General features: G+C 39.3%; 1 protein-coding gene across 1 annotated transcript in view; it reads right to left on the reverse strand.

Moving 5' to 3' along the window:
* Positions 1 to 23,517, reverse strand: part of LOC128813315 (protein FAM169B-like) — a 41,012-nt gene that overhangs the window by 8,060 nt on the left and 9,435 nt on the right. Inside the window, exons 2-7 of the mRNA XM_053988328.1 lie at positions 20,672 to 20,805; positions 17,854 to 17,953; positions 11,742 to 11,827; positions 10,041 to 10,215; positions 3,252 to 3,434; positions 771 to 899 (exon numbers count right to left, since the gene is read on the reverse strand). Coding sequence (XP_053844303.1) covers positions 771 to 899; positions 3,252 to 3,434; positions 10,041 to 10,215; positions 11,742 to 11,827; positions 17,854 to 17,953; positions 20,672 to 20,805 — 807 coding nt within the window. The remainder of the gene's footprint in view (positions 1 to 770; positions 900 to 3,251; positions 3,435 to 10,040; positions 10,216 to 11,741; positions 11,828 to 17,853; positions 17,954 to 20,671; positions 20,806 to 23,517) is intronic.

A 23,517-nucleotide genomic window follows, 5' to 3' on the forward strand; every position in this document is an offset into this window, starting at 1 on the left:
GGTTCCCGAGCCAAAACAGAGTAGGATGGATGTGGGAAGGCATGGGAGAAATTTGCTGCACTTCCAGAAAGAGACAATGCGTGCCCTTTTTTTGGAACCCAGTGCTTATCACAGTTTGTGTGCATGCAGCAGAGGGGCCTGTCTGGGTCCTCCAACCACCTGAACAGATTACATCAACGAGATCCCCATATGAACTGTGAAAAGGTTTCCCCATTCTGTTGCTATCTTTGGTGAAACAGGCAGAAAAAGCTCCCAGCAAAAAGGATTTACCCTGTAGGAGAGTAGTTGGAATCTTCCAAAACCCATAATGAAAACCTTTGTGTTTCCATCCAAGAATGGTATTGGCAGCAATTGAAGGTAATTAAACACACTGCCCACTGGCCATACAAATTCTTTCTTTATAACAATTTCAGAGAAACAAACCCCTGTCTATAACCCAGACAATGTGTTGTGCAACAGGGATTTTTTGGGCTAACTTCTACCCTGCTCTAAGTGCACTGCAACAGGAGTTCCAGCCACTTTATGCCAAGGCTGTGCTTTGTTCAGGATCTCTCAGATGCTCTGTGGTTCCATTTCATTACCTCATAATTTCTAAGAATTGTCCTGTTTACTGTGAAAAGATGAGGGAACTGACTGCACACTCAGTAGTTTCTCCTTGTGCAAACAACAGAGACAACACCTCTCCATGATCACTACCTAACCCTTGGTTACATTCCTTATCTTCATAGAACTATTACACAGACAAGTTCACACTGCCCGTTTTAACTCACTTCCTGAAGGGACTGACTCCATCTGAATTTTCAACCAGATATTCACTCGCTGGCCCCAATCTCCTGGTGCCTCCACTTCCCACAGTCGCTTCTGCTCCTCAGGATGAGCCTGCAGGAATTTCTGGCATACTGAAAGGAGAAACCAAGGGGTAAAAGTATGAATGAATGAAAAGTACATTGGAAGAGGAAGCATGTTCTATCCCAGAAATTCTCTCAGACCAACTTTCATTAGTTCCTTTAGAAATCTTTCTTCCTTCTCATCTTCCTCCTCTTTGTTTTAGCTGGGACTTTTAGTAAAAGTCTATGTGAAATGGCCTAAACACTCATGAGTGCATCCCGCCATCTGCTTCAGTCTAGATTATTTCCTTGTGAGTGCAGAAATAAAGGACTTTAAATTATTTGCTGAGCCCCTTCTACTGGCACTGCAGCACAGAAAAATGTCCAGACACTCAGTAGGTTTCACAGCAGTGTGGGGCTTTTTACCCTCACTATTCTGAAAGGAAAGGTGGTCCTCTATCTTCCAGCTTTAACCATTCACAATGCTACTTTAATTTCTGTTTACAAAGAAAAGCTCTGCTTCAGTTTGGTTTTGGGCCAAAATCACCCTCCTTTTTACTACTGCTACCCTACTCCCCACTGTTAGCTTCATTTATTTCTTTGGATGTGGAAAAAAAGAAATAGGAAGAACCAACAGAAAAATTACAGGATACATGTGACAGATATAGAATCACCTTTAAAAACCATATTGCCACAGATTCCTATCACTGTCAGTACACAGTGACCATCCAAAAATTTGGAAAAACAATCAAATTTAGATCTGCTTATGTTATCAAACTGAAGTATGTTCTATTTAGTGGTATCCTTAGGATGTGTGCAGTGTCAAGAGGAGGCACATGCTGTAGAACAAACAGTTCAAAACATTTAAAGGGCATTTTTCAACTTTCCTTAACCACCATCCAATCAGTTGTATCAACTGCACTAAGATAGTGATCTGTAAACAACAAAATTACTGTCATGCTCTGTCCACTGTAGTTCATCATACTACAGAATGGGTGATTTATCTTCAACATTCAGCTGAGTTTAACAATGGGATGTCGAAACAAAAACCCTAATTCTGGTATGTAAACATTTGCCTTACACTAATGAGCAGATTGCAGACATTAATTTTATCCAAGGATATCCAGACTCAATTAATCATTCCAATAAAAGCTACTAAAGCTAACATATATACTAGAATCCAGGTATCTGCTACAGAGCTTTTTCCTTCCTTCTAGGCTTCTATAGCCGTTTAAATACCAGGTCCATGTCAAATAAACTGTCCACAGCTTCAGAGATTTCAGTACTGAGATTTAAAGGTTGCATTCATTTGTTAAAGCATGAAAATGTGGTTCCAATGAAATTAAAAACAGACAGTGACTTCAATACACTCAAAATTTAACTAACAGTACTGGTATTTTTATAAAAGTAAACCTAATTAAAACATGATGCAAGTCAAATTTATTCACTATTAACTCTAAACTTAATTGAGACAAAAGCACAGTCTTCCAATATATTGCTAGTGTTAACACATAAGAAATGCAGCTTTCTCCTCCAGGCTTTCTAAAGTCCTGAGGTCTGCCAAAGGAAAAATGGATATTACTGGGAGAAGGAATGCTGTCAATACTATTCCCTCCTGAAATCAGAAGCAGCAGTACCTGCTTGGGTGCTTTTGAATACATCCAAGGTCACACATTAACCCAGAGAAAGAACAGATAGGGCCAAAATTTTGCTGACACTTATTAATAACTGGAAAGCTGTAAGTCAATCAAAACATCTCCCCAAAAACGATGGTGAAGACTGCACCACACAGAGAGCAACCTCAGAAAAAAGTACTTTTCTAAAGAAGACGGTTTTATAAATAATGTGAGCACAGATTTTTTTTCTGTGAATTTTACTAGCAAAGCTAGAGTTCTGACCTGAAGACAGAGAAGATATATGACTACTTTGTGATCTTTTAAAAGTGACAATGTTCAAAGACAGTTGATACAAAACAAGTACTGATGTAACTGTATGACTGAGTAGAGCCTGGGTATTTGGCCTATTAAATGTAATTTCTTAAAAATGCAAGATCTACCACAGCATTATGTGCACAGTGTGGGCTTGACAAGATCTTATGAGTCTTTTCCCTATGGTGTCAAATAAAATCTGTAAGTCCCTGTCTAGGGCAATGACATAGCTCTAACAGAACAGTTCTAGGAATACAAACTGTCAAACAGGCACCATGAGTTTTGTGCTTCTTGTTGTCTTACATAAATATTGGCCTACCTTTCCACAGGAAATTCCAGATGGCTCCAGAAAAGGAACCAGTTGCAGGCTAACAATGGTTTGGTTCAGACAAGGGCACTGAACTCTTACACAGTGAGGACAATCTTACCAAGACCATATTGAAAATTATACATTATACATGACCCTTACCTAACGTGTCCACATCAAAGGATTTACCTTGATACATGGCAGCAGAAATAGGGCAGCTGATCCCCAAGGCATCCTCAGCCAGGAAAGACTGACAGAAATCATGCAACATTTTCATCCCTAGGCCACCTCTTCTGTACTTTCTCTGGACAAATATAGTATCCAAAACTGGCAGCAGGTAACACTGACTGGTTGTACCACCACACAGGCTCCCTGAAAACAGACAGGGAAAAACACACCCATTTGCAAACAAAATTGGTATTGCTGCAGTAACTGCTGTGTGATTTCAGCCACACACACTGCCCTGGTACCTTTCCACAGGCTCTGAGGATGATCCCAGCTGAAGTGTATTTTCAGACAGTAAAACACTTTCCAGGATGATTTTTCCATTAAATGGAGAGGACCTACCTAATGTGGCTGACAGGTCTCACCAGAGTCTTTTCCAGACTCTGATTCTTCATCGCACTATCTTGGTACACAGGCAATGTATATAGGAAAGCTCACTGCAAAGATTTAACTGGTCTAAAACCAAATTCTGAATGTAATGTTGGTATACTCCTTTAAAAAAACAACCAAATGGTGCATTTTAAGAAAGCACTGTAAGAGCTCCTTTGCAAGTCACTCCATTTCTACTGAGTGATAATTTATCACACATGTAGGTGCTTCTATTCCATCACTTGAACTTCCACTATCAGTGTTAAGCCAGGAGTTTCACCCAAGGACAGTCCTTGCTAACAAACACATTAAGTCAGTTAACTGAAATCATTGGGTCATGACATAATGCTCTACATGTGGACAAAATACAGACTCAAGCATAAACCTCCGAACTATTACAACTAGTTCTCAAGGAAAATTGTCCAAAATAACCCCAAAATACAGAACCAAGGGATTTATTTTGCAATCACAAATTGCAAACTCAAACTGGAGTCAAGAGAGAATTTATTAAGAACAGAAATTCAGCATCCAGAATTTTGATGTTCACCCTAACCAACCTAGGGTCCTATTACTGCACGCAGAATACCCTAAAAATAGAACTTCAAACTACTTTACAGCATAAGCACTCAGTCCTGAAATAAATAACCAACATCAGTTCCCCAACCACCTACATAAAGGAGAAGATCCCCATAGACAAACCTCACTGATTTACTGTAATTTCTAGAAAATATTTATGAAGATTTTATGCTGCTTTTGAGCACATGGCAGGTTAAATACAAATGGATATCCATGCCTTTATAACAGAAAATGATTACATTTTCATACTTTGTTGCTTAAGTCTTATCAAGACCTTCTTGTTTTATCTTTCTTACTATTTCCTAGTAGACCTGACTCAGTCTAGTTTCCAGTGTTTTGAGACATGAAGCTTTCATCACTTCACTAAGACCTATTTCAGAGTTTTATCAATGTCCTGTTGAATGAATGCCTATTCCTAAATTCCAATAAAAGACTTCTACTTACCAGATCCATTTTTTTTTTCATATTCCCACAACTGTCTTAAACTGGGGTCTATTTCTGCTCCTTCAGTTGGTGTCCAGCACCTTTCACCACTAATGGACAGGCCTGACTTTTATTACTCTCTTTTCTAGGATGCCAATTCAGCACAGTATACATGACTATTTTTAATCCTAGACCCTGATTTGTCAAGCTCACCATTTAGCAAGAATCCACATCTCACAGACTGAGCCAAACAACAAGAGCATGTAGCTACATAACCATCCATTCACATCTTGATTAAGCTTGGTTCACTCCTGCTTAATCAAAGCACATGCTTAACTTCAAACACATGTTCCAGCACATTGTTGGAAGAGGGTGGGCTGTGGTGGTGTTTATAACCTTTCAATATTTGTAACATATGATGGGTAGTTACTCTTTTTGTCATAAGCCAAAAAATTGAGTATATCCCCGGTCCCATTGTTAGCTGCCAACCCAACAGAGATGTCAAATTCCAGCAGAATTGCACCATACGTTCTAAGGGACAAAATTTTCCTCATGAAGCCTTTAAGAATTCCTGCATGTTGCAAGTGTTCTTTCCAGTTTATTATTATCTCATATAGTCTGTCTCCTATAAATCCTGATGAGAGTGCTGTGCAGCAATCCCAGGAGCTGAGTGATTTATGTCTGAGCTCCTAATTTTGTGTTGAGAAGATGACAAAAACTTGTCATGTCTAAAGGCACTGTAAATAAAGAAACCATGAAGCCATTATTCACCTTGTCCCTGGGAAACACATTAGGAGAGTCACAGCCCACAGGCATTTGAAATAAAATAAACAAACAAACCAACCTTTGGAACAAAGGCCACTTTGTCCCTGTTTCCCATCAAATAGCACAAGGTTACTGTAAGCTAGTGGTGGCCCAGAGGTGGCCACTGGGCTCTCACAGATTTGGTTGAAAGATTTGTTTGGAACACACAGACAAAATTTTGAGGTGAGGGAGGAGACAGGGAAAATAAGGGCATTGGTGATGGAGAGGGAAGCATTCATGCAGCCTGCCCTTTGAAAGCCTTTGATCTGCTTGGTTAGGTCACGAGTGCCAAATGACCAACTTAGGAGCCAGCAAAATGGCAAACAGATATTACAAGGGCAGGAAAGCAGACAGCCATTAGCATTCCCAAAGAGCCACAAACCAAAAAAAAACAACAATCCAGTCCCCACATCCAACAGACCCAAACAAAACAAGGTTGTGCACACTGACTATTTCCCTGCTGAACAACTTGGCTTGGCACACACATGTTTGGACAGGCCTGGAGCAGGCTGAGCACTTGTGTAAAGGGTGGGGAATATTTCTGCAGAGCAGAACCCAAGGTCAACCCATTGTGTGAGTTTGTATGTGAGAAGGCAAACAAAGGTTCTGGCTTCAATAAAATTAAATGAATTCATGTCTGGACTGGTAGTAGCCATTTCATTTTCATTACAGCCAGAACCTTCAATCCACCTCAGAAATGCACATTAAAAATATTGCTAGCAAACAGAGGGAGACAAAAGCAATTATTCAACAAGACTTCAGCTAATTGTCAGGTTAACTTCAATGCCAATTTTTTTACTTTTAATCTAAAAGAAATGTATGTAATTGATGAAAAAAAAAATCCTGATTATCTTTTTAAGGATCACTTTCTACAGAATAGCACCTGTAGATATTGGGCCACCAATATCAAAAGGTATTTCCAAAGGCTTGTATGAAGAAAGGTGTGAAATTAATTTGAGCTCCGGAAGCCACCCCCAGGGACCATCTCTAAGGCTCTGGTGTAAGAAAAAAGCAGAGATAGGGCTAGGGTTGCTTTTTTGCCTACTCCATGTCTGCTTAAGCATTTTTCCAGTCAGCTGTTCCCAAACTGAGACTTGTGGAGCATTTCTAAAGAATGAATGAGAAGCCAACAGTGCACTTACTCCAGATACACCTGTATGGTTTACAGCCTTCTCAGAGGACTCAGTTTGGTTAAGGCTGGCTTGATTCACATCACTCCACACTTTTACTACTAAGATTTGTCAGGAGGGAAGGGACAAGCTTTGACAATCTAACTATTTTGTTTTTCATACCACAGACAGCTTGGTCTGCAGCTGGGCAGCTCATATGTGTTACAGAGACAGTAATACATAACAGTAGGGGGAAAAAAAAAGGTCTATAAAAAAGGGATTTTCTACTGGTTTGTTCTTAAAAGCACTAAGACACTCCTGGCTCATTGCATCCTCCAACTTCCTTATTGATTTATTTGCATCATGAATCTTCTACATTCTCCTAGCATTTATGTGAAGGCGGTAAAGTCCATTTTCAGTAATTACTAGTCCTCAGTAAATAAGAAAAGAAAAACTTTCAGGGAATTACATGGTCTCACTGCACAAGAAACAAGTGTCAGTAACCGTGGTAATTAATCCTACATCACTACACAAAACACATTCTTTCTGAGATTTTCACACAGAGCATGAAATAAATATTTTAAACAACATAAAACAGATCCCAAACCCCAAGTATCTATATGAAGGCTTTCTGCAAAATATTTCATTTTCAGGTTGCTGCCTGCAGAGAAAGGTACAGGAAGAGGGAACTGTCATTTCCTATTGTACCTTTAAGTAGCTCCATTTAGTGAGGTCTAACTGCTCAGCTGTCTGATATGGAAGCTGCTGACATAGATAAAATTGGAGACATTTATCTTGGCACGTGACAAAGTGTCTTATCAGCCTCATTAGTAGCTTAGTACATCTCATCAATCTTTAGTACACCCAGTGGTAAATGCTGCATGCCTGTCATTGGACAGGAATAGGCACATTCCAGAGAGGCCAAGTTGATGATCTGTGCAGTCATGAATAAATTTTGCTTTAATAAAGGTGTCTAATGCTCACGAAAAGTGATAGCCTTGAAGAATGAGACTTCTGTTTATCTATACAACAGGTGCAGGGTGGCCAGTGCCAGAAGGGGCCAAATTGTCTCAAAACCTTGACTTGCAGTAGTTACTGCATCTCTGAGCAAGGCGGGTGCTCGAGACCATCTGTGCCTCTTTAGCTGGACTATTAAAAGAGATCCAGTTAAGGATGGTCATAAGATGGATGGAAGCATGGAACTCAACCAAAATTACCGAGTTCACTTAGTACAGGCCACCTAGGAACTGGCAAATGGAAACGACATTACAGAATTGCCAAGATAGTTAATTGGAACCACTGAAGTCCACTGAAAATTTAGTTTGCATAATGACACATTAAATCTGTAGCAAAGACAGAACAGACTCACTGCTCCTTGGTCACCACTTCTGTGATTCACCCAGAAGATTTATGTTTGAGAGAGCCATGCTTCACAGACCTTTTCTGGCTTATTTGCCTCCACTGAAGCATGTTTTTTGTCATGCTGTAGATAATGAAAAATTCACAGATGAGAAATACAGTTGAATACAACATCAATATGAGAATCTTAATTACCCAGTGAAGAAAATCAAACTGGAAAGAATGGTCAGGTAATTCCAGAGCATGGAAAAAAAGGGAATCAGAATCACATGGTGGGCACAAAGGAAAATAACTTTTTCCTAGGACCAGAAGCTATAACAGAGGTCCAGCACAATATAAAGTCCTGTAGCTAAAGCTGCCTCTACTAAATGTCCTGACCAGGACAGCAAAAGGAAAAAGAACTTTCATTATGATTTTAAAAAATAAATTATGAAAATACGTAAAACAACCTTGTGAAATACAGCTTCTGAGTGAAGATATTTATCTTAGTCTGTTTTGGGCCTAATAAATCCAGGGCTCTTCTAAAAAGTAGAGAGAATACAATCAGCCACAGCATGGCTGGTATGAAATTGAAATCAAAGAACTTCAGAAAGAGGAATTATTTTCTAAATGCGTACATCAAATAGCAAAAAGCAACAAAAACAATCAGCTCCAAGCTTCCCGAAAAGGCTTTGGCAAAAGACTGCAGTAATTTGTGACACAGGCCAAAACCTAACAAATATAGCTGCCCAGAGGAAAAAAAAAAAACAAAAAACCAAAAACACTGGCAAGAAAAGGCAGATGCTGACAAAGCTGGACTTGAAGGATTTGTATTTTATATGGACCTGGTCTAAAACCAAACTGTGACTCTCAACTTACTCAGAAACAGTTTCAACTTGGCTAATACTCCACCCATAACAGACTACTGTGCACATTCATTTTACTAGAGCATGAATCATTACAGCCCCTACAAGTGTTTCTTTCCAAAAGCTTTGCTCAGGAATATTTATGGACTTAAAGGAAAATGCACTTGTGTTTGGCATTATAAACCAGTTCTTCAGCATAATCAGGGATACAGACAAGGCTCCTTGATCATAGGCTGAGTCCTGATTCCTCACTGATGGTGCTGTATAAGCTCCACCTCTGTGTGTATCAGGATTTTTCCATCCCAAGGAGCAGAAAATCTATTCCTGCTGGCTTTGGGATTGCAGCAGAGAAGGCACCTTCAGAGTGTCCTCTGGAATCCAAACCAACCCATCTCTCAAGCTGTTTCTTTTTCTCCCATTTTGGATGGATAGCTATTGAGTCCTGACTTGGGCAATATTTTACTTCCAAAGATCCCACCTTCTCTGTGTTTAAGCTGCTGGCATCAAGGTGATTCCCATGAATCTTAAGCACAGGCTGGTAACCAGCTCCCACGTGGGGGCACAGGCTCAACTGCATAACTGGAGTTATTCCAGTTAAGCCTCTTCCACTCCAGACTGGTTAACAGCAATTATTTGCATTAATACAGACTGTGTTTAATAAGACCTTTACTAAAGTTAATCAGGTATCCCTAAATAATTAAAACACATTTTGTTTCTTTTCTATGGCACTTAATTAATTAATTATGAAATCAATTAATCATCATCCTTTAAACTGGGAGTACCGCAACTGCATTCCAGGACTGATTTAGTACACACACCTTCCTCTACACAACCCAGCCACTGCTCCTCACACATCCAAGGATCCTTCCTCTTCTTGCCACCACCAACTCCCAATATGTTTTTCCACTGGGAACTGCACTCCTTTTACAGGTACCATTCTTTCCAGGATGCAGTTCTGCATCCTGTGGATAGGCCCTACATTCTTTGTTCCTAGATCTACAACCTCCTACATGGCTGCATTAAGCACATTTTATTGGAGTAATCCAGTACCTCAGATCAGAATGGGGTTTGGAACTATCATGTTTAAATGAAAGTAACATGGATGGCTTCCAAATTCGGGGAAGGTTTGTTCCCCAGATTAATTCTGAGGGAGATTTCATATAAAAATGTAGATGAGAGCCAGGATTATTTATACTGAAAGATAAACAAAAGGATTACATTTCTAGCTATTAGGAACCAGTGGAAATGTGTCTCTAAAATGACCTTACCTTTCATCTTGACCGAGTAAAAGGCAGCAGCCTCGCTGTTTCTCCAGAGTATCTTGGCACGCTCGGTGGCAGAGTGAGGTAGAAAGAATGCATCATTAGCTGAACTCCCTTCCAGCATTCCAAAAATAATGCAGTTCAGAACAAAGAGGACAATCCTTTCTCCAAATGTCTGGACCTAAGAGAACAAACAAAAACAGACCAAAGAAAAATGAGGCAGAGAGTAGTATTTTGCATCTCATAAAAGGTTTCAAAATCAAAAGAGGCTGGGAAGGAGGAGGTCAGGAAACACGTACACTTAATTTGGGGAAAATACCTCCTGAGTTTGTTCAGCTAGAATAACAAAAACAGTTTTTCCTAGTGTTTCACCCTCTATCCAGCGGGCATAGAATAATTTAGTAACTATTTATAAAGCTTGACATTATCTCTTGTTGTCACAGAGAGGAATTCTAAAGCAGCAGAAGTATCTTGATTGCAGTCACAGATTTGGAACCAGGATCAAGGCAATCTAATCCTACTCAAGAGTGAAATGAAGACTGGATTCACGCTGTGGGCCTGGTCACCTCTCCCCTATTACCTGTGTTGCCACAGCATCGAAGAATTTAGAGGGCCAGGACCTTACTGAGATAGACACTATGTAAAACAGAGAATAGTCTGTCCAACCCAGCTATAATCTAGGTGTAACATGAAAAATTACTCTGTGCTGGCCTTCTTAGGAGACAACTGACAGGACAGGGAGATGAAGGAATATAAAGGAAGGTAAAAACTGCTGCCAACAAGCTTCACATGAAGGATGAAAAAGAAATGAGAGTTTCCACACATAATGGCAATTTACCTTTTGGCAATGAGCTAGAGGGGGTAAGATTTCTATTTTCAGACAGTATTTTCATTCTCTATTGATACAGAGATGCTTGAAAGCCTCAAGGCCTGTGTCCCTGCTCCACGTTCTATCTTGCAAGGACTGGTATCTCAAATCCCTCCAGTTCAGTTACCCACAAAAAGCCTACTTAATTCTGCAAATAATTAAACACTATGTGTGACAGGAAAAGATGATAAAGGAATGGAATCATTAAGGACCAAAGATACTGAGAGTTGGGTAGGAAATAAAACTGACTTAATAACCTCATGGCAACACAAAGCTCATATGCAGCAGGCATCTGATTGTTTGGTTGCAAACAGACTCCAGGCTACCCAAATATTTCAGATTATGAAAAAGTAGTTCTATCTTACCAAAATAATTTATTTGGAAAAAGAATTATGGATACAGAAATGACTAAATAGCAACCATTTCATAAAATGAATACAATATAAACATTATCCAAGGAGAAAAAGAAATCATAACTAGCTAGATAAGACATTGTTCAAAAGGGTAGTAACACCTCCCACCAGACAGTTAATGTGAGAAATTATTGCTAATGTAGTAATTCAGTTTATGATTATTCCTTTAGTAGGCAGCGAGGGTAAACTAAAAACCAAAAGAAAATAAATCCCACAGATGAATCATAAGCTGCATGCACAGAATTGTTTAGAGAGGGCCAATGTGCATGTCACTGTGTCCTAGAGACGTGAAGCACTTGGTGAGCCACAGAGCCCAGATCCCACAGGTTCAGAGCAGGAGCTGTCAGAGACCAAAGACAATTCCATATGATTGCTCTGGCTGGGAAGCTCCAGGATAAAGGCAACTGCTCAAAACAGCATCCTCACCAAAATGAGCCCATCTCTAGCAGGATCAGCTGTCTTCACAACATCTTCCACAGGCCACCAACGCTGGCTCAAATAAACTGCCAAAACTACAACAACAAAAACAGGGGAACATGTTACCCACAAATACAAAGTAGGTTCTCAATTTTTCCACAGGCAGCCTCAGATCTACTTCTCCCTCCAGCTGACTCCAGTCTGTTCTGCTGTGAGACAGAAGAACAACAATTGTATTTCAATTTCACCTCCACGTCCCTTGATATCAAATTTTCAGTAGTGCACAAGGCATCAAGTGAAGGTAATTTTTCTCAGGAATTGATGTGACTTTGGTGTGACAGCCTGTGTTCCATATGAATAAAGCACTTCCTGCTTAATACTAAGTTCAGTAGCTAAGTAGGTTTGAGTGGCATTTGGGACAGTGGAGCTACCTGGATAAAGGTTACAGTTTTCCAGTTTCTTTCAAACTTTCCCCAGCCCACACACACATATTTGCATATATTTGAGTGCACATATTTGCACTCATGCAAGTCAAACACGAAAATTCTCGTATCTGCTTTATCAAACAGCTTTTCAGCTCTCTCTGTCATTGAATTTCTATCTATGGGTAGCTTTAGAGTACAGACTCCTAAATCTCTGCATGGACAGACATTCTCTGAGGTTCAAATGCACACAGAGAGGTTCCTGTCAACAAAAGACAGACATAGACACACATAATAAGATACAGTTTGCCCTGAAGCAAAAGTGTTATCAGCAACCCACGTAAGTCAAGTCCTCATGTAGGTGTGATGCAAAACTTGCACCCCACTTCTTCCCATCCTTCCTCAATTTTTCACATTTGCAGGAACAAGTATTTAAACCCTACTCCTACATGTTCATCTACAGAATTCATTGCCTGCCAATAGATTTACAAGGAAAAGACTTGAAGCAGCAACAATGACACTGAAATTACTTTCAAGCCTTGTTCAGAAAGAAAAGCTTTGACATGGGGTCATTTCAAATGATAGAGAATAAATTTTAAGGCTTTAGATGAAGCTTTGGAATAAACACAGAAATTTGATCATTTATGACCACAAACACATCAAACAGCAAATATTTCAGCCAAAAGAACTTTTAGTACCTGTACACTGGTGACATTCACCTAAAGTACATTTCCATGATTTCAGGACTGCTAAATAACACCAGTATCTTTAACATCTCCACATAGGGCACCAACCATGTCCATTTTTGCATAGAAGGATAGAATATAATATAGGAAGAATGTTGCAAAGAACCATACAGAGTTCACATGTCTTGAGTCCTAAAAGAGTGCTCCAACAACTGGCTCTAACCTACCCAGCTAGAGACAAATATAAGAAAGTTCAAAACCATCTGTGAGTTAGAAACAAATTCACACATGAGGAAATGAAATGATTTTAAGGACAGGATTCATCATTTACCTGTTTTAGCCTCAGGTTATACGATTGTCACTGATGCACACAGGTTAATTTCCCTTTTTGCTCCAGACTCCATCACTCCTGCTGGTTTTAAGGCTGGAGATTCCGCTTAGCTAACTTATATTTCCAATAAATTATTAAAGCATGTGCCAAAAAGCATTACACTTTGTGTGCTGGGTTAACAAGGAAGAAGTATTGCACGCAAGGGCAGATGCCTGTTTATAGCAGCAGACTCAATTCATTAAATATTATGCACTTACTTGCATGGGATTTTCATACTCTTTCTGTGATGGATTCAATCTGTTCCCTCAAACCCTTCCCTCTGCTTTCAAATGCAGCAGCCACTGCTCCATTACACATCCACGAAACACGCAGCTACAAAGGGAGCTGAGTCACACAAAGGGGACATAATGGGCCAAATGCTGACTTCAATAAGAGCTGCAAAGAGGTTTGGCACACAGTTCAGACATACAAGACACATAGTAAAGGTCAGAAAAGTTTTTAAAAGCTTTGAGGAAAACAGGAAGATGCATAACCATGTTGGAAGGAGTTGCTTTTATAGAACATTTACTGTGCTATTCAATAATTTAAATGTGTGGAAGGGAACACTAGTTGACATAGCAACTGTCACATCACATTACTTGAGCAACCTTATCTATATGGATGCCTTCCTTGAAGGAAAAACATTTCTCCACATTTCACACAAACATATGTACTTTGCTTTTTGTTATCATTTTTCAAGTCAACATCTGGTCTGCAGTTAAATCCATCCATGCTTCCCCATATTCTCATTTTCATTTTATAATCAACTTTGAGAAACACTACTTCAAATGCAAACATGATTTGTGAGACCACATGTTCCCTCTCTCTCCCTTCCCAGTCTTGTTATTCTTTCCAAAACATTCAGTTAAGTTCACCTGATCACAGGAGATGGAGTTCTTGCCAACACACATCCCCTGAACCCTCTGAATCATGATGTCTGTGACTACAGTGACCTTGCAACTGCAGAACCTGATGTGCTTGATCGTGCAGTTGCAAGACCAGGTGAAATGTATTTCAGGTCACAATTAATGGGGTTTACACATGCTCAGGTGGGTGGCTTGCCCTGTAAGCACCAGCTTGCTAAACCTCAGTACTTTCATCACCTGCACTCAGACAAACACAGAGTGTTGCAAGAAGCTGACAGGCAGTGGAGCACAGGATTCCACAGCACGGGGTGTTTGGAATCCAGGACTGAACTGAATTAGGCACTAAGCATAATGCAATTGTGATTATGAAATGTCTACTTTTGCTGGGCAAACATGGATCCCTTCCCAACTCAGGCCTGGATTATATTTTTACTTCCTAGGCTATGCTGGCCAAATGTTCCCACACCGGTGTGAAACTACTTAAATGAAATGTGCACATCAGGATTCTACAGACAGAGCAAAGAAGAAAAAATAAAGCAACATCCTGCTTGGCTCTTCTTTTTCCCCTGCCTTATCTGAACTGCTGAAAGACATCCCTCAGTTACAAATTAAATGAAGGTGATGTTACATATGAGAGTTTGTTTAATAAATATCTAAGATAAAGTAGTGGCACTTTCTGTAAAGTCATCTTTACCTTAATCCTGTCACTGTTTCAGATTGCTGACAGACTTAAAGAGGTCACTTTTGCAAGACTTCCACTGTGGAAATACTCTGATACTGGAGCAAGGTCAGAAATCCTACTCTGAACTGCATTCTGCAGCATTGACCTACCCTGAACTAGCTGGGTCCCACAGTTCCCTGTCTTTAAAACGGAATCAGCATTTCTCACTTTTTTCTAGGAATGTTATCAAAACAAATACATTAAAGCTTGGGAGGCAGGCAGATTCCTGCTGGAATGGCAGCCATTCAAGTATCTCAGATAGATCTTTCCTGCAACCAGTTACATTTTCTTCTACAATTCAAGCTTCACTCAGTGATTTGTTGCAAATGTCTTGTGATAAATGTTCCAAGGCATCTCACAGTTATTGTGAATTATTACATGCAGCATATAGAAAATGCCACAATAAGGTATGTTTATTTAGTGTTATAAAGATGTTAATCACCCATGTTATGCTCTGTAAGCCCTTACAATGCAATTTACATTCTCATAAAAATATCTGTACAGATACACTAACAGAACACAACACTCAGCCCATCAAAAATAAATTTAAAATGCTTCCAACCAAGACCAAGTCCTACAGAAAAGCTGCCATACCCATTTTCTCTTTGAAATATGCAGATAATTTCAAACCACAAGCTACACATCACTTCTGGACAACCCATCTTATCAAGATGATCAGAAAAAAATCTCAGCGGTAGAATCCACCCCTCTTCAAACCAATTTTCAATAATTAAACACCATCAAACTGAAACACAGTATCTGGGGACAACCAGGAAATTTGCTTCTAAGAGTGCTCCTGCTGTGGAAGAAAACTAAAATGCAGAGGCAGTGGACAGGCAGAGGAAGAGAAAATATCAACTATAGCAAGATTGTTTCCCTCTTCCATCTGGATGAAACTTGTTTCACAAGAAAAGCTCAAGTCAGGAAAAGAAAATTATGTAACTTGTTAAATGTTTTCATTTTCTGCCCTGAAAGTCAAATGTCCTTAAAGTAACAAAGACTAAGTTAAAATATATTGCCTTTCTCTGAAGGAATTTGTTTTGAATAAATTTGATCTGTTCACTGGTCAGAACAAAAGGTCATGTAGGTGAGCAAATCCAGGTGGAGTTGCCCCATTAACACAGTCTGCCACCCTAATAGTCAATTCCAAATCTGCTGAGCTGTTGGAAAAATTTTAGGACAAAATACTTCTAAGGTATATACCCATATGTATAGGTATGCACACGCATCCCAGCAGGCTTTAAAGAACTAATGAAAATTTATTAACACTCATCTGAAGAAAAAAAAAAAATCACACCGGTCAAATTTGATGTCTGCAGGAAGACTGGCCACATGCTTATAGTATATAAAATCCATAAACAAAGAACTTCCAGAAAATTATTTTGAATCACACTTTTGGAAGGAAACATCAAAAGCCAGGTGATGTAGCAGGCTTAGAGATCTCTGTTCCTCTGACTCTGGACTGGTAACTCAAGCTGGAATTTTGCAAGGAGGGAGTCACAGCAGTCAGTCAGGCTGTTGTTTATAATATAATAAGGTATTTATTCTGCTAGGCTTAAGCTTTTAATGAAGATAGCTATCATGTAATTTAGGCTCCAATTGGACTTGACTTGTTCCTGTGAGAAATCATTTTTCCTTGTGTGCTTGTCTCTCATTAATACTTCTTGTTCCTAATACTAAACGAGATCATTTAACTGAAGAGCTGTGCTAAATGCACTTTCACCTGCATCTAGTTAATAAGTCTTTATTTCTACACTGTATTTACAGATCCCAATTCCTCTTGTGAAGCCTAAACTAACTCAGTGTTCAGCCACATTCCTTTGAACATGAGTCAGGAGATGAGGACAATTTCACCAAGAGCCAGTCTGGCCTCTGGTGTAGAGGCTTCTCCCCTTTATCACACCAGTGTGTATCTCTCTTCAGAAAAACACTAATGGAATACATAAATTAGTATTTTATTTAAGAGTAATTCTACACCAACAGTTTTAGAGGGACTAGAAAGTCTTTTGACTACACCTGGAACTTGGAAAGGTCTCCTACCTTCTCCTGTGGACCACAGCCCATTAGCAAAGGTCCAACTGAAATCCTGTGTAGAAGGAGATGGAAAACTGCAGAGTTCACCTCTAACCACAGGTGATCTTAATCTGCTGTTTGTTCTTCTGAAGAAATTTCCTGGTTACAGGGTAGGACTGAAGAATGAACACTCACACTAACAGAACCTGTTCTAGGAGTGCAAGATCATTACCTGCCACACTTGGAACTGAACAGAGAATTTTGCTCTGCCTTTGCTGTGTTATTAAGATTAAATTAAAGCCTTTCAGGCATAATTTATAGCTTATCCTTTAAAAAAAGGTACACTTTTAATGACAGATGTCGTTAGTTTGCTGCCACATTTGGAAGCTGGAAGTTTAAGAGGTTTCATGTGTTCTGTATTCCCTAAGTGACACAGTGAGTCAAAGAACAAGTTCACGTCCTCGTTGCAGATATGCCAAAAACTCTACAACCCATTGCTTCACAACAACACCAACACTCCTCACTTAATCTACACACCAGTAGATAGCCCTCACATACCAGTACTGGGAAAAAAAGGCAATTAAACCTAGGACTGAAAAAAATACCATACACCAATAAAAAAAAAAAAAAAAAAAAAAAAAAGAATATTAATAAGAATCAGTAAGAAGCAATACAATTTCATACCTGTATTTTATTGTTAAAGGATTTCAGGATTCTATCCAAACCATAATGTGTTTAAATTTCACATCATTCTGAATTAGAAAAATATTATCCTGTTGAATAAAGTCAGAAAGAATAACAGATTTACCCAAGGTGATTTTTCAGCTATCAGCAGAGAATTTATGCATAGGATTTAAAAGGCCTGATTGTCAATTCTTCCATCTAATCAGCAGTCCACTGACACAAATTCTTGACAGATAAACTGAAACCACTTCATATTCAAAACAAAACCCAGAATATTTAAATACATAAACAAGCAGACCATCTTAAAGGTAAAGAAATTACAGCTACTCAAATTTCAAAATATTTTGACCAATTCTAACCTGTCTCTTTATCCTTTGGATCAGTTAACAGCAACAGTTTGCAAGTAGGATTATTTCGGTAGAGAGGGACAAAACACACACAGGAATCTTCAAGTTTAACCTAAAAAACAAACAAGCCCTGTAGCTCTTTGTACTGCAAAGCTCACAACAAGTACTTCACATATCAGATGCACTTATGACATGTTTTATTGACATGCTTTGCTGACATGCATGGTACAAGCTTAGCACAACACCCTCTCAATCCTCAACTTCAAGGTACTGAAATACTTATAATATTCTAATATTATCCATAAGGAAAGTTAATTTAAAAGAAATCAAGCCACTGAAGTTAGTGAAGACTTTAATGCTGACTTGCCCTGGTTAGTACACAACCTGGCTTTGAGCACTGTCACACGCAGACAAATGGTGTTATGAAAGACCAGACACATCAAATGAAAACAAATACAACTTGCACTTCTTACAGCATCCTCCAGCTGAGTACTTGTGGTGTTTTGCAAACAATGAATTAAGCCTCGGGGTACAGGGAGTATCAAAGCATAAGGGCAGTGCCTGGGCAGTTTATCTTCGAGGCACAGCGAGGGTAGATAATTGGCACAAGGTGGTTAAGTTGAAGGCAAAGCTAAAATCAAAATGCAGCTCTCAAGCTTCTGCTCTTAGACTAAACTTTTAAATGATGTGACACATAAACACAAAATTACTGTGCTCAAACAGCTCTATATGGATAGAAATGACGATTTCCATATGAATATTGCAAATGCTGTCATGTAAGTTTAGGTACAGGCAAAGAGCGTGCATGACTTAGCACAGTATGTACTGTACTTTCCAAAATCTGGTCCATTGTGTATGTGTGGGTGTGCCTCTCTCTCTAATTGCACCCATTTGTCAGTTTGCTATGAAACTCAAATCAGTCACGTGTTACATTTAATATTTCTTGGTACATGGAAGAAATATGAATATGGATAATTCAGGATAACAACTCTAAGCTGAAACCAGCATTGAGTAGTTGATGAGTGCCAGAATCCTGGAAGCATCTATGCAAACACTGGACTCCAGGAAAAAAAAAAAAAAAAAAAAAACAAGTTGAAAACTGCTTGCAATCTGTATTCATGAGCTTGCCTAAATCTGGGGATTCAGTTGTTCTTTGCGTGCTTCAGACATAACAGCATCGATGTCATTATGGCACCTGGGAGCATTTCCATAATGAAAAGGCCAGGACTACTTCCAATACAGTCATGATTGTTATTTTGTTTGATAAGGTAATGTGCACTTTCACAGGTGTTAACAAGAGCAGCACGAGCCAAGCACAGCTTTGTGTGTGGCTGCTGCCAACCTGTGGGGCTCTCATCCTGACTTGCAGTAATCCTTACTATTTGTGTCCTGAATGCTTGACCAAGCTATACCAAAAAGAAGTTCTGTGACCTCAGCAAGGGGGCTGACAGACACTTAACTCCTGCTAAATAATTATTCACTGTTGCCAGTCCTGCCACTTGAAACCTGCTTTAATTCAGATGCAGAAGGGGAAAAAAATGTTTGGTAATGCAGCCATTATTCAAACACCAAACCCCTCATCCTTCAGGCTGTGGGTCTATAATAGAGACTGTTAGCTGGGATCTTCACTGGGAATGGAAGTTTTACCTTATTATATTTGAATTCTTTTAAATTATAAAACATCAACATTCTTTGAGCTATTTATTATAGACTATAAGGAAAAAGACAATACAGCAAGAACACTACCATTACTTAAGTCCTTGACTGGCTGACTGCAGATTAGATTAGACTTGAATTAAATGAATGCAAAGAGAAATGTGTTGCTATGAGACTCAAATCAGTCATGTGATATATTTAAGGGCTGGTGACAAGCCACAAAATCAAGACAGTTGTGAATCAAAAGCCAGAAGTCCACCTTTAACTGATCTCAGTGTGTGTGGCTTTTGCAGGAATACACAGAGCATTGCCTGGGATTTTAACCTCCTCTCCCTCCTGCTGGAACAGTAAATGAACCTCTGAAAGTACAAGCAGGCATGGAAGGTAAGGACACAGAAGCCCTAAACTGGGGGATCTTTGCATGTTCACTCTGCATTTAGCCCCACAGGCTCCACTAGAGGGCATTAAAAGAGTATTTAAACCCCGTTACATTCCCAGCTCAAAGCCGAAGATGATCCCACCTGGAACAGCATTTTTCTGGAAACTACTGCATATTATTTTCCTGAATTGCAGAAAAGCTACTGTATTCCAAGCATTCATTTTAACTAATCCACTTTCTACTTTGATAGCACAGTAACAGGTACCTCAGCACACCTTTTATGATCTACAAATGCCAGAATTAAAGGTTTCATAGGTTGACTGCAGTAAAAATGTTTAACAGGCCTGGTCAGTCATCTCTATTCCACCCAGGTGTCTTAGGAACAGAATTCCTTTGGGAGAATCCACACTCAAAATTACCAATAAAAGTTTTGGAAAGAATGGAAACAGAAGATAGACTGTATCACAATGCCTGTGTAAACTGCACAGTAGAGGCAGAATACAGAGCAGCACCATGGTATAAATCTCTAAAATACGCTTTTGATTTATTCCTGTAAGGAGGCAGGTCAAGATGCAAAGTTCACCAAAGTACTTCAAACCCTCTTCAACACTCAGACTTGGAGTTTAAGCTTATCTCTCATTTACAGCATGCAAATTATTTGAAATAATGAAGGATTTACTGATTTTTTTCTGCAATCCAGCCATACCAGCTTACCCCTATTAGCATATATGAGCACAACCAACAAACTAATCTGCAAGAATCTAACTTGCAGCATGAGAAACATCAGCCTACTACCTCTCCTCCTCCAGGGATGGAAAAAACATCAGGACTGGACAGTGACTTCTTCAAGAGTTTTTCATAGTATGTTTCAGCATCGGCTTGCAGAACCTCTGGATCTCCTGCTACTGTATCAACCAAGTAAAGTCGACCTGTGATTAAAATAAAACACAAGATATTTTCACATTTTATATTAAATAAGAAACCTAAGTCTTAAAACCTCCATTTCCCCAGCAGCTGCTTGGTGTGGCTGGGCCCTTAATTACCTCATTAGAGCCTTTTGTATAAGCCTAGTCTAAAACAGTAAGGCTGGTAAAAAACATATCTGTATGTTATTTACCTCTTGACATGCAACTTTACAAAGCAGAACCATGACAGCATCAATTCCCATTTCTCTCCTTTGAATTCAACAAGCACAGTCTCAAACTTCTCTAGGTGTAAGTAAATTGCTTCAAATCTGGAAGAGCTTTAAAAAAAATTCTTCAAAACACAGCCTGAGTTTAGCACTGTCCAAAAATATAAGAGGGAAAGAATTCCAAAGCTTCCATTCTTTCTTGAAAGACTGCCCCTTTTTGGTTCAGTCTAGGATCTGTTGTTTGCCATTAACTTTTTCCTCCTCCTTTCTGACTAACATGAGTTGGGCACTTTCACAATAATAAAATAATATAAAAAATTTACCTACACAAGTCTTTCCAAAATAGTAACATCATCTTTCATGCAACATAACTTGGAATCCATGTGACTAGATGCTGGAGGGTATTTGTTAATTGCATGCAAACAAAAATTACATATATCTGATGCCTGTTACCTAAATGCAAAGTCCAACTTGGTGTTCCTGAAGAATAACCTCCTTCTGATATAACAAACCAGACTCTCTGGTGGCTCATCACCAACCCAAGAAAAAGAACATGACAGGAAATGTATTAGCAAACCAAATGGTGTCCAGCCACTCTTCTATCACAGGAATGAAATAACTTCAATTTAAGGGGCTTTCAATCAACAAGCTACACCTGCAACTCTTGTAAGCCCAAGTGAGGACCAAATCTTCTACCACAGAGCTGTAGTTGGCATCTTAATTCTGAATCCTCCTTTTTTAATGATGGTTTGGTCTCCATGGCAGCTCCCTTAGTAAGTTAAATGTGAAATAACTGCACTGGTAGTAAAGTATATGGCTGAGACAAGGAAGAGTCTTGAAAGGACCAGTGCAAGACCTGTCTATACTAAGATTAACAAACTATGAATCATATCGGTACCATATTGAAAATTATGCCTTTCCACATAAAAGTAGGAGCATGGGATTTGTAGTACCAGCTCAGACTATTCACCCATGGTCCCTCCACTAGTGATCAGTATCTGATTCCTCAGCAAAAGGATAAGAGAATTAAAATGTTTAAAATGCTTTAAACACTATTTTCCTGCCCTTTGCAGGCAACCAGCTTCCATCCCAAGGCTTAGCAGCAGAGCTGTGTACTCAGAATGCTGAAGAGAAGCTACTCTGTAGATGGGTTTCATAGCATGTTTGTTATGTGACAAAATGGGAGAGAAAAGAGCACTGCAGCACTGGCAAGTCAAGTCACATTATAAAATCCCAGGCAGAACTTAAACACCACGGAGCAAAGAACTTTCGTCAGGAGAGAAATTAAAGATTATTATTCAAAACTTTGGTAATTCACAAAAGCAAATTTACTAGCAAATTAATCCTTTACAAAAGAGCAGCATGTAAGACTTGAGTTTAGCACAAAGAAAAATATTTGCTATGCTAATAAATATTGTTCATGAGGTGCTGCTTACAGGGCTCCCTCCTGCCATGGTTCAGCCAATGCAACTTAACAGCACAGTCATGTCTTCTCCTCACTGAAAAAAGCAATTAACTTTCTGATACATAATATGCTTGTACTCTAAGGTAACGAGGACCTCTTGAAGGACAAAATGAGGTCACAGATTTAATAATGAGGCTTTAGAGGAAACTTCTGATCAACTTTTCATCAATACAGCTTTGCACAGAAGTAATATTTTCCTTTAAAAGATGCTTTTAAATTTCCAGTGAACTTGTCTTTCCTGTGCAATACACTGAAAAGGCTGAAGTCAATTAGGAGCATGTGCTCCTATTCAAATGGAATCAAGAAATTTCTTGTGAAGAAAATTGTCGATGGGCGAGAGAGACTGAAGATGTTTTAGGAACAATATGGAACAGAAGTGTCTCCTGAATTTCTTTTTATGTTAACTAATGTGTTTCCCACATTTTCCCAGTATGAAGAGCCAAAATAACATTTACCCTGCTGTATATGTCCCTTTTATCTTTCCTTTGCATACAGGTACAAGAATAAACCCTGAAAGTCTATCCATAACTATTGTTACTAGGCATTCGACTAAAGCCATAATTATTGCTGGCTAACAGGATGTTATAAAGGTTGCTAAATCAAATGCAAAATAATCTCTTTGCTTTAGAATAAAAGCAGTGCTGCTCTCTCAGGAGTACTTCAGTCCGAGGCCCAATCAGCATCTTGGGATATCAAAATTATGATGTTCCAAGGACAGCCTTTTGACCTAATTGGAATTACAGGATTTTATTTGAATTTGATCTTACCTTAGCAGCAACAAAAGAACACATGGTGGCAGCCAGTCTGCCAGGACCTTGCCAGCAGCTCCTGCGAGGGGCTCTGTGCACAAAGGGTTACCCGAGGGGCCTCCTGCTGCAGCCACAGAGGAGGGACCATAAAGCAGGAGAGTAAAATTAGAACGGGAGGCCTCCTGCACCAGAGAGATTCCTGACATTGGGACTGACATCTTAAACAGCCAAAGCTGCTCAACAAGGTCAAGGCATCCTCGAGGTGGACAGTGCAGCAGCAATGACAGGGAGGGGG

Source organism: Vidua macroura, chromosome 12, assembly GCF_024509145.1.
Source record: "Vidua macroura isolate BioBank_ID:100142 chromosome 12, ASM2450914v1, whole genome shotgun sequence".
NCBI lineage: Eukaryota > Metazoa > Chordata > Aves > Passeriformes > Viduidae > Vidua > Vidua macroura.